General features: G+C 47.2%; 2 protein-coding genes across 2 annotated transcripts in view; one reads left to right on the top strand and one right to left on the bottom strand.

Annotated features, from left to right (window-relative positions):
• SLC38A6 (solute carrier family 38 member 6) overlaps positions 1–6,295 on the bottom strand; it is an 83,332-nt gene extending 77,037 nt beyond the window's left edge. The window contains exons 1-3 of the mRNA XM_073571100.1: positions 6,071–6,295; positions 3,511–3,641; positions 2,843–2,916 (exon numbers count right to left, since the gene is read on the bottom strand). Of these exons, the coding sequence (XP_073427201.1) occupies positions 2,843–2,916; positions 3,511–3,641; positions 6,071–6,154 (289 nt within the window). The 5' untranslated portion in view covers positions 6,155–6,295. The remainder of the gene's footprint in view (positions 1–2,842; positions 2,917–3,510; positions 3,642–6,070) is intronic.
• TRMT5 (tRNA methyltransferase 5) lies at positions 6,254–14,864 on the top strand. Its single transcript, XM_073571086.1, has 5 exons — positions 6,254–6,392; positions 9,507–10,141; positions 11,429–11,553; positions 13,020–13,668; positions 14,679–14,864. The coding sequence occupies exons 1-5, from the start codon at positions 6,388–6,390 to the stop codon at positions 14,744–14,746; spliced, it is 1,482 nt and encodes a 493-aa protein (XP_073427187.1). The 5' UTR covers positions 6,254–6,387; the 3' UTR covers positions 14,747–14,864.
• The last annotated feature ends 312 nt before the right edge of the window (positions 14,865–15,176 follow it).

Here is a 15,176-nt window from a genome sequence, read left to right on the forward strand (position 1 = left end):
TCAACAGGATACACAGCTGAGGAACCCCCCTTGGGGGTGGGAGGGTCAGCCTCTGACCACTTGACAGGGAGAAGGCAGAGCTTGGCCACCCGATCCCCTGAGCCAGCAAGGTAATCCTGGAAGTGCCGGAGTTCCCCTCTGACCTTCCACATCTCTCTCGTGCCCGTCTTTACGGAGACAGGAAAAACACTGGGGTGTGGGAGGGGTCCTTTTAACCTCTTGTGTGTTAGGATGGAAGGACAACCTCCATGGTGCGGTCAGGAGGCACGTCCTGGAAACTAAGGTTTCCTCTGTAAAAGCGGTGTGCGTCGGGAGGCTATGCTTTTCAATACTTCCAATCTGGTGAATGGAGCCGTTTTTACAAGATATGCACCATGAAAGGCTTTGGCGTGTATTTGCTAAACATATGCAACTTGCACCAAGCCTTCAATTACAACACTCAGACCCTGCATTGATCTACTGAGCTCTACATTTGTACAATAGGGGGTCCAAGTGTTGCAGGAGTGGTAGATGCACATTTTTGCAATGTTTTGCCTGTAGAAACCGTAGTGCAAAATGCTGAGATTCAGGGATAAAATCCATGGAGCTTATTCACATGCAGTTTTTATGTACATTCATTTTTTTATTTTTTCTTTAATAGCTGTATTAGTGAGTACCATGTGAAAACCCAGCCTAATATTTACATCAGCCAAAAGATTTTCCAAGTTCTCCAGAGACTATTTTAAGGCAGATAGTACTGTAGTTCCCATTTGGACAGAATGATGCAAAACCGCATGTCTAAAGGGCATGTCACACTAAGAGATATCGCTAGCAATATCGCTATAACTAGTGACGTTATAGCGATATTGCTAGCGATATCGCTGTGTCTGATACTTACCTACGACCGCTCCCCCGCTGGTTATCGCTGATTGCGCGAGAACCTCCAGGACTGTTTCTCGTCGTCAGCTTCCTGCGGCGCTTCCTGTGGAGAGACAAGCGTGGAGCCGGGCGGAAGGACGCAGGATCGCCTGGTGTGACAGGTAAGTAGCGACCCCCGTCCCCAGCGATGTCGCTGGTGAGATCTGCCTGTGTGGCAGCTCACTAGCGACCACTTAGCGATGTACTAGCGATCCTGACCGGGTCATATCGCTGGTACATCGCTAAGTGTGACAGTACCTTTAGGAAATGCCTGACGGTTTATACTGTGGGCAATCTGCACAGAATAGCTGAGTACAAAGATCAAGTTTTTGAGGGCAATAAATAAAAAAAAACAAAAAAAAAAAAAAAAAAAAACCACCTGACTTGTATTTGCCAAGCGCTAATAGTAGCAGGGTTGTAATATAGGACTACGACCTGCTGATAATTCTTACACTTTTGTCTAAAATGTTTAATTTATTTTTTTTTTTTTCATATTTTAGGCCACCCCACTACTAGCGAGAGATTTTCAGCTTTTTTTTTTTTTTTTTTTTAAAGAAGATGTGTCACCAGGTGACGAGTGGCCAGGTTTTGCTCTTGGTTTTTATTCCTGCTGCTCTCCCAAATTATTTTTTTCTTAAAATGTACCATATGGTTCCAGAAATATGGAGCCTTTTATTACATGCAGATTTCTATGGTATTTCCCAAGGTGTTGTGGCTCACCAGATCCTCTGGGGCGTGTCCTTAGGCTGCTTTGCATTATTACCCTGTGTGCCATGCCCCCTTGGGTAAAGACCAGAAATATTAGGACTGAATAAAAACAACAATATCTTTGGAAGCGAATGGCAGATTTAAAAAAAAAAAAAAAAAAAAAGAAAAAAAAGTGGGAATACAAGAGTAGGAAGAACTGGCCTGGTGTAAAAGGTCACATATCATAAATCTATCCTAACCTACTTTTCAAATGTGTTGAAAGCAATGAAAAACAGCAAAGAGTCACATGCAACAGGCAACATAATTTGTGACTTTCTGATACCAGAAAGCCTAGACAAATTCTAAGCAGATTTCCACTTAACCCCATCTGCAGGTTAATTTGGTGACAGGTTCCCTATAAAGGAAGTCTGTCAGCCAAGAGTGACTGTTCAAACCAAGCACAGTGATTTGGTCACACCAAGAGTGCACCTTCCCACCTCCATTTACCTCAGTTCTTCTCTGGCTCTATAAATTCACAGCTGTCAATCAAAATAGAGAGGGGATGGTGCACTGAACTGTTTGGTCACCCAAGGGTGCATCACGTGCTTGGTTTGAACAGTCATTCTATGCTGAGAGACTCCCTTTAAGATAAAAAGTTCTGATTAGTAGTGATCTTTGCTTGCACAAACTACTAAGTATATTTGCAGAACATGATCTTCAAGTGCTGACAGCAAGCAACTGATTTTACGATCCTTTTACTGAAGGGATTGTCTTATCTTAAAAAGCGTAAAAACAAGTGACTTTGTAACCCTCTCTTAAAAATCCTCTTCATTCTAAAGAACAGAGGGATTTTTACATCAATGTGACAGGCCACCACTGCCGTCTATCAGAGGTGGCCGGCCTCCTAGCACGGAGCGACGCGCTTATGGGCTCTCTTGTAAACTCTGCTTTCAAGCTAGGCAGATCTTTGAATCCAACTATCTTCCTGGATTCTGCAGGGTAAAAACTGCTTCTTGCAGCATCAGAGAGCGCTTTCTTCAGGCACAGCTGTGCTATGGTGCCACTGGTCCCAATCATCAGAAGCACAATGACACCCTCCCTATGAAGCTTGGAGGCAGGGCGGTGGTGCGCTAACAATAAGAGGAGCAAACCCTTTAAGCCGCCCCCATCATGTACACAGTTACCTACAGGCCTCTGGCGTATGACTGTCCGCCTAGGGATTATATGGAGGCATACAATACAGAGCTCATTAACTTACCCGTGTGAAGGCACAAGCAAAGCAGCAGATGAATGGAGTAGGCGGCCAAGAGTGCGACCAACAGCAGCAGGATACTGCAAGACGGAGAGGGGTTAGTCAGGGCATAGGAGCATGTGGGGGGTCTGCTAGGACAGATTTGTACAAGTTACTATCTGCAGAACACTGGGACATTTCGTGACTAATACGCCATTTCCAGGTCAAAGGACATTTTCACAACATTTCTGCAAGTAGCAGGTGGAAAGTAAGACTCACAACAGCAAACAGCCTGCTGACCGGCTTCCTCTTTCATTACCTTGCAGAGCAGCAAATTATATACAGTCCTATGCTTATTAAAGGGGCGTATGGCATATTAGACCACATTCACATGTGCAGCAATGAGCAGTTACATCGGATCCAGCAGGAATCTGTTAGGAAAGAAGGTGTACCGGACACAACTTTAGGCCATTATTCACTAACTGACCTCTGCTGGACTTGTTATTTTAACATTGGAGTCAACGGATCCGTTAATGTGGCATCTGTTGTCGCCCATTTGTAATGGATCCATCCAACAAGAAAAAGCGGATTGTGCTTATAGGAGGCACCAACAACATCAGACACAAGACAATTAGCTACGTACGTCACAACCATGCTGGCTCTGTAGCAATCAAAGTAACAGGTAAGAAACGCACCTAAACCCAATTATTCCGGTGCTGGCCATGGCATATGACAGGCCAAGAATGCCACTTCCCATGATGGCGTTCATTAAATTGAACACAGAAAATCCAAAAGACGCTCCAGGAGACGACCTCCGCTGCGGTCTCTGCAAGACACAAATGCATGATACAGTCTCTAGAGCCACCGACATGCGACAGCAGCAGCCTGTAGTCTGCAGACACAGGAGGTAAAATGCGTGGACCATAGTGTGTGTAATGCAGTCACATGCAGAAAGGCCACCAATAAACCATTAATGGGATGTTCCAACGAGAGACCCTGATGGCTGACATAAGGCAGAGCGCACACATCTCATGGAGCTTATAAACTTCCATAAGCAGCGGAGCGACATTAGGATGAAAAAGAGGGTCAAGGAACTAATTGCTCACCCCTATAATAGGCAGGATCCCATAGAAGGTCCAAAATTACCATGTAATGTACTGGTTAAGTGGAGGGAGGGGGTTCCCAGTTTGGGTCCTTCTTCACTCAATGTGCCTCCAGTAAGTAGAGCTGGTGTGTGGGTGTGTGTGGCACAGGGACGGAGGAATGTTAATAAGGGTGTTATATGGGCAGGTATTCAGCGTCCCATTACGAGGCTGTCAGTGCTTAGACATGTAAAGTACGGTATGTACAATCTATATTCTCAGTAAATTCTCAAACCCAAGTCACAATGGGGCAGAAGCTCGGTACAGGAGACAAACACCCAATGTACGGCAGAGAGCTGTGACCTAGAGCTGTAAAGTGGCTCTCCAGCAGGTGCCAACAGCCTGCGGCTCTGAATGACTGCACATGGGGAGCCGCAGGTGATCAAAATCTGGAGGTAGAAGGACGCAGGTCAGATCTACCCAGTACTGGTCTATACCCAGATTATAGACAGATAATGCAGGGGCCCCGCAGAACCATCTACCCCACAGGCACAACAGGTGAGACGCTCTCTGCCTCAATCTTAGTTCAGTTGTCCTCACCTACAAGTGTATGGAAGTGGTCAAAAATCAAAAGAATCCGGCTGCTCTCCTTTATTTGTAATTCTGTATATGTTCATAATCAAAGTCAGCTTATACCGAAAATGATTTCTGTTGTGATCAAGAACTGCTGAACTTGGAACGTGCAGAAATCCAGGAGACTGGACTGCACAACGAGAAATAATGGATCACCAATAGAGGAACAACTACACTAACATAGTATCAGCAGTACATACACACACTCATATACTGGTCACCAGGACTCGTACACAACCTCATATTGGTCACCAGTAGTGATGAGCGAGTATACTCGTTGCTCAGGTTTCCCCGAGCATGCTTGGGTGATCTCCGAGTATTTTGGTGTGCTCAGAGACTTCGTTTCTGTAGCTTCAGCTGCATGATTTGCGGCTGCTGGACATCCTGAATACATGTGGGGATTTTCTAAAAAACAGGCAATCCCCACATGTATTCAGCCCGTCCAGCAGCCGCAAATCATGCAGCTGAGATGACACAAACAATCTGAGTACGCCAAAATACTCGGAGACCACCAGAGCATGCTCAGGAAAACCTGAGCAACGGACTATACTCACTCATCACTAGTCCCCAGGACTCGGACACACCACCTCATATACCGGTCCCCAGGACTCGGACACACCACCTCATATACCGGTCCCCAGGACTCGGACACACCACCTCATATACCGGTCCCCAGGACTCGGACACACCACCTCATATACCGGTCCCCAGGACTCGGACACACCACCTCATATACCGGTCCCCAGGACTCGGACACACCACCTCATATACCGGTCCCCAGGACTCGGACACACCACCTCATATACCGGTCCCCAGGACTCGGACACACCACCTCATATACCGGTCCCCAGGACTCGGACACACCACCTCATATACCGGTCCCCAGGACTCGGACACACCACCTCATATACCGGTCCCCAGGACTCGGACACACCACCTCATATACCGGTCCCCAGGACTCGGACACACCACCTCATATACCGGTCCCCAGGACTCGGACACACCACCTCATATACCGGTCCCCAGGACTCGGACACACCACCTCATATACCGGTCCCCAGGACTCGGACACACCACCTCATATACCGGTCCCCAGGACTCAGAATGCAGAACTACCACTCCCAGTATGGGCTGTCCACCTTTGGGGACATTATTTTCTCCAGTGCATGCATATTTGGTTATAAATCATTTTCTGTAGTCAGGATTCATAAAAAACGATGCCCCGTTTGCTTCCTATAGCCATTTTGTTGCACTGTCTATTGCAGGCTGCAGAATGAGCTCACAGGGAATCAGTCAGTGAGTTCATGCTGAGGGTCTGATTGGAGACTGTAACTCGTATATGTCTTAGCGGATTTACAACCACCGACCACATAAATGTAGAATGTGCAGGAAACAAAGAGCCTGTAACAGCAAAGAGGGTGCAACACTGTACAGGAAACCGAATTGCAAAAGTTATATTTAGACTTTAAAAATATGAGTTTACGTGAAAAAAGTGGCCACCCCTTTAATGCCATGTACACATAGATTGTGCAGAACTCACGGTTCCCAGCAGTGGGACGGTCTCCTCCTGAGCAGACACGTGGTGCCCATAGTTGGCATTGATGCTGTGTCCCGCAGGCAGCATTGTCACCCTCCTTATAGGAGAGTCAGGAGCCTAATACAGAGGAGATCGGCATCAGCTCCCTCCGCGCCCACATCCCGCCCTGGCAGGGGCCACTACAGCTGATCACCGCCCGCTGCTTCCTGTTTATTCCTGTCATGTGACTGCGGCGGCGCGCAGTGATGAGTCACGTGGATGCCGGCTGTGCCCTCAGTCGCCGTGTGATGACGTAAGCGTCAGTATGGAGCAGCTGCAGCATGAGGTGAGTCTGTGAGGGGCTGCACACAGCAGCATGGTGTGACACTACAGGTCCCAGGAGACCATGGTGACACACAGGCACAGACGTGAGGGCATGCTGGGAGTTGTGGTTCCACTTCGGTGACACAGTCTCCACAGATGACACGTGTTATATGATTACATGTCCATTGCTTATTGCACTGCAGGGTTTACCTGGTAATAGTCCTTGTGTTACAGTGCACACAATTCTGCTGGCTACTAATGGAAACAGTCAGCAAGCTCGTTGTCAGACACACCCCATAAGGTGCATAGGATGCTACATGCTGTATATGACCCCGGTCCCTGCTGTGCTCCAGTCCGGACCCATCGTCTTAGGGTATGTGCACACGTTGCGGATTTGGCCCTGCGGATCCACAGCAGTTTTCCATGCGGTGTACAGTATCATGTAAACCTATGGAAAACCAAATCCGCTGTGCACATGCTGCGGAAAATTCTGCGCAGATTTGCTGCGGTTTATTTCCCGCAGCATGTCAATTGTGTGGAATCCGCAACGTTTTTACACCTCTTCCATTATAGGAATCTGCAGGTGTAAAAACGCAGGCGAAATCCGCACAAAATCTGCAGTTAATCTGCACTAAATCCGCAGGTAAAACACAGGTCATTTTACCTGCGGATTCAGCCAAATCCGCAATGGGTGCACATACCCTAAGGCCGAGCACTTGGCTTTTTCTTCACTGCCATGTGTAACCTGTCGGGGGCAGTGCGCCTGTTGCCCGTTTCTTAGGTTGCCTCCAGCCAGAGACTAGACTAGTTCCTAGTCCAGCGATGCCCCCGGCTGCTCCGGCCAGAGACGAGACTAGTCCTGTGATGCCCCCGGCTGCTCCAGCCAGAGACGAGACTAGTCCTGTGATGCCCCCGGCTGCTCCGGCCAGAGACGAGACTAGTCCTGTGATGCCCCCGGCTGCTCCGGCCAGAGACGAGACTAGTCCTGTGATGCCCCCGGCTGCTCCGGCCAGAGACGAGACCAGTCCGGTAATGCCCCCGGCTGCTCCGGCCAGAGACGAGACCAGTCCGGTAATGCCCCCGGCTGCTCCGGCCAGAGACGAGACCAGTCCGGTAATGCCCCCGGCTGCTCCGGCCAGAGACGAGACCAGTCCGGTAATGCCCCCGGCTGCTCCGGCCAGAGACGAGACCAGTCCGGTAATGCCCCCGGCTGCTCCGGCCAGAGACGAGACCAGTCCGGTGATGCCCCCGGCTGCTCCGGCCAGAGACGAGACTAGTCCGGTGATGCCCCCGGCTGATCCAGCCAGAGACGAGACTATTCCGGTGATGCCCCATGCTTATCCGGCCAGAGACGAGACTAGTCCGGTGATGCCCTCGACTGCTCCGGCCAGAGACGAGACTAGTCCTGTGATGCCCCTGGCTGCTCCAGCCAAAGACGAGACCAGTCCTGTGATGCCCCCGGCTGCTCCGGCCAGAGACGAGACCAGTCCGGTGATGCCCCCAGCTGCTCCGGCCAGAGACGAGACCAGTCCGGTGATGCCCCCGGCTAATCCAGCCAGAGACGAGACTAGTCCGGTGATGCCCCCTGCTTATCCGCCAGAGACGAGACTAGTCTGGTGATGCCCTTGGCTGGCTTCACCCCACACTGCTGTAGCTAATTGACAGTGTTAGGCTCACATAGTGAGGTGGATCCACTAAGCCTCAGGTCCGGGTGGGCACACCGATCCCGGGCTTTAGTGTAGCAGACAGGAGGGCATGTGTGGAGCAAGAACTTGGAACACTGGAGACCACGTGCAGAGAGGACGCAGGAAGGTCCAAAGCAACAAAGGCAGCAGATATGCAGAGTCACAAGATAGATGCCGACCAGGAGCTGGTAGAGTAGCTCAGCAAACAAACAGGAGGCAAGTGAGTAATAGAGTGGTCTCTCCTGTGTGTACATAGGACAAGATCTGTCAATCCCCGGCAGCAGCCCACCAGAGCAGGACGAGTCCACAGCTGGATCTTTAAGCTGTTTCACTGATATGTCAGAGTATGATTAACAGCAATCGTGTGTCCTGGCTGTGATTTCTGCTGCCTTCGGTTCAGGCTGCTTGGATCCGCAGACAGGTTCCCTTAAAAGATGTTAGTCAGCCCAAATAACAACACGACATGGATACATAACAAATCTGACTTATTCACCTGCTGTTACCTCTGTGGATCCAGGAGTCTGCTCCGGTGGTCTGCCCTGGAGCAGATGGTGTCACCGCTCTTCTGTCACTAAGGCCTGTAATTGGCTGCAATGGTCAGGTGACTAGAAGGGAAGCATCACATCCGACCGCTATGTCCTAAGGGCTGGACTCGCACATAATTCTGCTGCACTTTTCTTGGTGTTTTTTTAAGAGCATTTTTATTTGTTTAGATCACAAATGCAATGTGGCCGGATGTTACATTATAATCTATGGCAAATTATTACACATTGATGCAATTACGGTATTATTATCCCTTAAAATGTTATATGAATGGTTCCTGTATCTAATCTGTTTATTTCCGTTTTCATGCTTCCCAAACTTATCCTAAAAATGGAAATAAAAACTGGCCATTTGAACACAGCTCGAGACAGTGGTTGTCAACGGTGGGCTGCATGCAGCAAGCTCCATGTACATACAATGTATCCCGCAGGGTCATACACCAATATGACCGGGCAGTAAGGAGCGCACAAGAAGGGTACTCCAGTTCCACTCACATTTGCACCAGGAGGTGAGGGGGTCCAGAGATGTCACGTCTACTGATACTTGCTGGACACCGTTCGTGATTGACAGGTACTGTCCACCTTGTACCCACTAGACCCAGCAGGTCACCAACCCTGCTCACCTCCAGATGCAGAAATGAGCGGAGTCGGGGTCCTCCTTTATTACTAATCTGAATTCTAGTAATTTAGAGGAACTATCAAGAGCTCAGCTTGCTGATTTATCATGGAGGGGAAGTCATCCTTGTAAATAGAAGGTGCAGAAAATGTCATTTGTGGTTCCATTAATGTGCTAAGTTTGACCATCACTGTAATGGAGGTTAAAAAAAAAATACAAACTTTGTCTTTTGTATTTTAGTTGTATTTTTTATTCCTTATGAGTCATGTTGTTTTTGTGTGTTTGTTTTCCAGGCTTTATAGGCATCTTTACCATTCGGCGTCTTGTGTAAACTCTTACGGCATCGTCACCTTCAGTAAGTTAGAACTTAAACAATCGAAGCTGAGGTTTTGTGAACGACTCGCGTTCAGTACGTATCAGAGACTAAGACGTTCAGCCGTAATGGAGATAAAGGAGAATAATGAGGATGTTGGATTATTCGCCCCGAGTCCTAGTGTCCGTGGGATGGTGAATCTGGACCGCAACGCCTTCACTAAAACTATACAACTTCCTGTTCTCCACATAAGAAAAGAAATCATTAATAAAGCGATGAAAACTCTAAAACACAAACTCCTCCACCGGCCGCATTTGAAGAGGGTAATTGATGACCCGACCGATGGCGACAATAAGCAGGTGATACTGGACCCGTTCATGGTCACAGCTGAGGAATCGTTTGATGACCGCGATCGTGAGGTTTTCAAGCAGCTGGACATCAGCCCGCGGGTCTTACAGGTAGATCTGCAGCTCACGTATGAGCATTTTAAGACTGATGAGATCTTAGAAGCAGTTTTACCCAAAGGACAAGATGTCCCCACTAGCTTCAGCCGTGTAGGACACATCGCTCATATGAATCTCCGAGACCACCAGCTACCTTACAAGAACCTGATCGGTATGTACAGGGCTTTATGATGGTTCGTTGTTATCACTCCACAATAGTAAAATGAGCCGTGCGAACCATTATATATAGATCAGGGATAAACTAAAACTATTTGCCATGCTCCAAAAATGCAAATCTGCCCTGGAGACCTGGATTTGCTTACTACTTTTTATGCATTTCTCAGTAACTTATTTAAATAGGATTTGTTTGCTCCACGTCTGCCTTACCTAATACTTCTCCACATTATAAGAATTAAGCGTCATCTTTTCTGAAAACTCTGTGCTATTCAGTGGGCGCTTGACTAGAATCTGGCCTCTGGACCGCCTTTATCCTGGCATCCACGGCTCTTCTTTTGATAAGCCGGCCCAGGACATGTGCATCAAATCAGACCGGCTAATCAAGAGGAGCCAGGGATGCCCTAAGTAATAGGCGGTTCTCAGGGCTTCTGTGTGATTGCCTTAGATTACTGACACATCCAATGGACCGCATTCTGCAAATCCATTTGCATCATCTCTAGTATTGACAACTTGGTCTCATCATTCTTCTGGTCACGTTATTCATAGGTTTCCAGGAGGAATATTCGAGGAGCAGAACAACACAGAGTTCTATGAAAAAAATGCTTCAGAATTATTTTTATTGGGAAAATTATTTTCTAAAACAGACATCAGGGTCCTTTTAAAGGGGTTGTCCCAGAAAGACCCTGTCACCTAACCATAGGATAAGTGATAAATGTGTGATCACTGGGATCGTTATCAGTCACTAGAACAAGGTCCAAGACCCCTGCTCCTTTTTATGTTGCGAACACAGTATGGAGATCTGTGAATGGAGTATCGAGCATGTCCATGGCAGTTTCTGCCATTTCCTTAGACATTGAGCAGAGTAGTACTGTGCATGCTCGTCACTGCAGACTGTCCTTATGGAGGATGTGGAAACCCTGTTCCAGTGATGGGTTAGGCCCGAGTGATCAGACATTTATCATCTATTCTGAACATACCTGATAAAAGTCTGGTCAATTAATGCTGCAGCTTTTTTCTTAAAATCTTATACTCTTCACTAGCACTGTAAAATGCAGCAGATTTTCTGCAAGGGAATGCACGGTGATTAATCTACTTTTTTGGTACGTGCGAACATAGTGATCATTTTTTCTTCAAAAGGCAGTAAAACTAGTGACCTTTCTTGATCTGAATCCTTCCTCGGCTCTGCTTGTGTGAGACCGTCTGTACTTCTGTAACTTGCTTTACATGCAGCAAGAATCACAAACGTTCTGTGACCAAAATGTCTCTTTCCTTGTTCTGTCAGGTCAGGTGATATTGGATAAGAATCCGGGAATTACCTCCGTTGTTAATAAAACCAACACCATTGACTCCACATATAGGAACTTCCAGATGGAAGTGTTGGCTGGAGAGGAAAACATGATGACAAAGGTACGTGACCTCCTGTGATCCTCACACTCCTCCAGTTACCTGAACCTCAGTATTTGTCACGTGTGCGACCAGCGATTGTGAAGTCACTTCTAGTCTCGGCGCGGTCACCGCAGAGCAAGAAAGGCTTGGGGGGGGATTTCCTAATTTTTCTTTTAACAGTATTTCATTTAATTTTTGCCATTTATTGTTGCAATGAATGAAGTCTTAATTTTGACCAGTTTCACACATTTTGCAGGCGGTGATGCACAGACTGGCCGAGGGTCTCCTGATAGGCATATATGAGGCTGTCATGTTTGGGATTGGAGACCCGCTGCCGGATTGTGATCCATACTTAGGTCTGATTCCTACATCTGTGTGTCGCAGCCCAAGTGTTCACACTTGGCTTTAATGGGAGAAAGGTGACATTCGTCTTATTATTTTACAAAGTTGATGTAATGGGTGCCAAGTGTTATACCACTCCCCCAAACTGCACATCACACCCCAAACTGCACATCTTCAAGGTGTGAATTAGTGCATTGTATGATTTTAAGCACAATGAAGGAAAAAAAGGCATCCAAGTCCCCTTACTGTGAATTTTTGTTACATACAGTAATGCACAGGGTAAATGGAGGCCTGTTATCTCTTTCCTGCCCCCTGTACTCCGTATGATAGCACTATATCATGGTGATATCCTCCCATAGAGACAATGGATTCACAGAAGACTACCTTCACAATAGGGTATCAAGCATTTATATCTATTTTTTTTTTTAATTCATACTAATAGAAAGTGGATATCTGAATAAGGCCGGGATCACACTTGCGAGAAACATGGCGGAGTTTTGCATGTTAATACCTGGCACTGCCGCCGTCACCCGGGAGCGGAGCGTGCAGCCGCATGCTCTGCTCCTGAGTGCCGGCGGCAGTGCCGGGTATAAACATGCGAGACTCGGCTGTGTTTCTCGCATGTGTTATCCCGGCCTAAGGCTTGATTGCTGATCACCCTGCAATGGTTTAGAGGTAGTGATGAGCGAGTGTGCTCGAATACTGTGTTATCTGAACATGCTGGAACGTGTTTGAGTCTCTGCACCTGCATGTCTCGCAACTGTTCAACAGCCACAACACATGCAGGGATTCCCTAACAAACAGGCAATCCCTGTATGTGTTGCGGCTGTCGAAGAGCCACAAGACATGCAGCCACGGGGACTCAAACATAGTATTTGAGCACGCTAAAGTCACTCGGTTAGCACCTGTGCATGCGCAGATAACATCTTATCTGCGCACTCTCGCTGATCACTATTTATAGGACATATGTAGGTTCTGTGTACTTGGTGAATGACGGGCAATGCTCCTATGTGCTGCTGACTGCTCACAGCTATATAGCAGGAGGTGGTATGGTATCAGGTCTCTGACAAATACTGCCAACTACATTATGTACTTAGTGGCCGTCTTGTGTCCAGTTGCTTAGTTTGTTGTCTTTCTTATTCCAGGTGAAAGAGAACAGCGTCACTTATGAGTTTGATTTTTCCAAAGTCTACTGGAACCCGCGACTCTCTACAGAACATGATAGGATTACTGGGATCCTGAAGAGCGGGGATTTGGTATTTGATGTGTTTGCTGGAGTGGGGCCATTCGCAATTCCAGCCGCTAAGAAAAGTTGTATCGTTTACGCCAACGATTTAAACCCAGAATCGTACAGATGGCTCGTCCATAACTGCAAACTCAATAAAGTGGATAGAAAGGTTCAGGCCTTCAACACTGATGGCCGGGAGTTCATCAGGACGGTAGTTAAGAATGAGCTGTCAAAGCACATGAAGTCCTCTCCCGATGGGAAAAAGAGGCTTCACATTGTGATGAACTTGCCGGCTTTGGCTTTAGAATTCCTCGATACCTTCAGACATCTCCTCCCTGAGCAGCCTCACAACGAGATCCTTCTGCCGACTGTGCACTGCTACGGCTTCTCCAAAGATGACAACCCAGAGAAAGAAGTAAAAGACCGAGCGGAGGAGATCTTAGGAGCCACCCTGGAGGGTAGTTCCATCCATCTTGTAAGGAAGGTTGCACCCAACAAGGAGATGATGTGCATCAGTTTTCAGTTGCCCGCTGAGGTTGTTTTTGGAAGCCAAATGAATAATGAAGGTGAGTTGTAAGTGTGTAGCCCAAGGCGGCAGTGATTCTTGTGTGAAATGCCAAGATGTAAGACTTTACGGCAGATTTGATAAGATATAGAAGTGTGAACTGGTTTTCGTCTCTGTGCACATGACCGTATCCTGGCTCTGTGCAAAATCTTGTGTAGTACCAGTAGTATTTTGGGCAACGCTGTTCTTCCAGATCGCATGTTGAATGTGCACGCTTATTTTTGGTGAGATCATGCTTTGTTCTGAGAGAATAGCTCTATCACATGTTCAGGCAGCAGAGGGTGCGGTACGCACTAACCATGTCACCGCGCCCTCTGCTTCCTGAACGTCACTGACAGAGGACGCGGCAGACAACGATGGACCGGGGACAGGTGAATACTGCATATACTTACCCCCCGCGCTTCTCCCACGGTCTCCCTTCCTTCAGTGGTACCGCTCACTAAAGTCATGAATATGCGCATATTCATGACTTTAATGAGCAGTACCATGTGACCGCTGAAGGAAGGGAGACCGGGGGGGGGGTAAGTATGATCCGACACTCCCCCGCCGACTACCTTGCCGTATATGACTCACGCATAGGCCAAGAGGGGGACTTTCAGCCAAAAAAAATGGGCTGAAAATCTCGGCTTATACGCGAGTATATACGGTAGGTTTTTTTTTTTTTCAAAACCATATTATTATGCATTATGTAAACATGAAGACCCCCCCCACAAGCCGCCCCAGATCTGCCGTGCACATCAATTTCCACTGCAGATTCTTATGTTAGATTTTAAGTCTTAGTGACAATGCTGTTACCGTAATAAGCAGCTAGTTTTTCATCTCAAAAAATCTGCTGTGTATCCAGTCCATGGTAATGAACCCTAAACTGCCACAGGCTGCAGTGTTCAGGCCTGCGCCCGTCTTTGTGTTATACTCAGATGTCAGCCCTCATCACTGCGACGTGCACTCTTGTAATAATTCTGCAATGCTTAAAGATGTTTTAAACATAATGCTGTTTTATTTTGTTTTCAGGAGAACCGGTTCCAAAACGCGCCCGGACAGAGGAAGACGGCGCTGTGGACAATGAGGCTGAAGTATAAATTCTTTACTCATGGAAGATTTTGTGTTTTTTTATTTTCAGATAAGTCCAAGCCCAGGGGCCAAAGTTACTTTATTCAATGTTGATGTTGCTTTTTAATAAAATAATGAATAACCAAATACTATTTACATCATTAGTAAATGTCATATCGAAATGGTATATCCAAATGGTAATCAATTGAGCCACCCTGCATGTATTTACTCCATTGACTGTTAGCAAGCAGCCTGAATGGTACAACTTCCCACCTCTGCTGCAATATATCCAAATGGTACAACTCCATACTTCTGCTGCCTTACCATTTTGCTGCATATTTTAATGTGCTTGCTAAAGCTTTGGTATAATTCATTTGTTGCACTGTACGTAATACTTAAGCCCCCGTTACACACTGCGATATCGCTAGCAATATCGCTGTAAAGTCACCGATTTTGTGA

The sequence above is a fragment of the Dendrobates tinctorius genome, unplaced genomic scaffold (assembly GCF_039654945.1).
Source record: "Dendrobates tinctorius isolate UK_male_01 unplaced genomic scaffold, ASM3965494v1 ptg000006l, whole genome shotgun sequence".
In the NCBI taxonomy this organism is placed as follows: domain Eukaryota; kingdom Metazoa; phylum Chordata; class Amphibia; order Anura; family Dendrobatidae; genus Dendrobates; species Dendrobates tinctorius.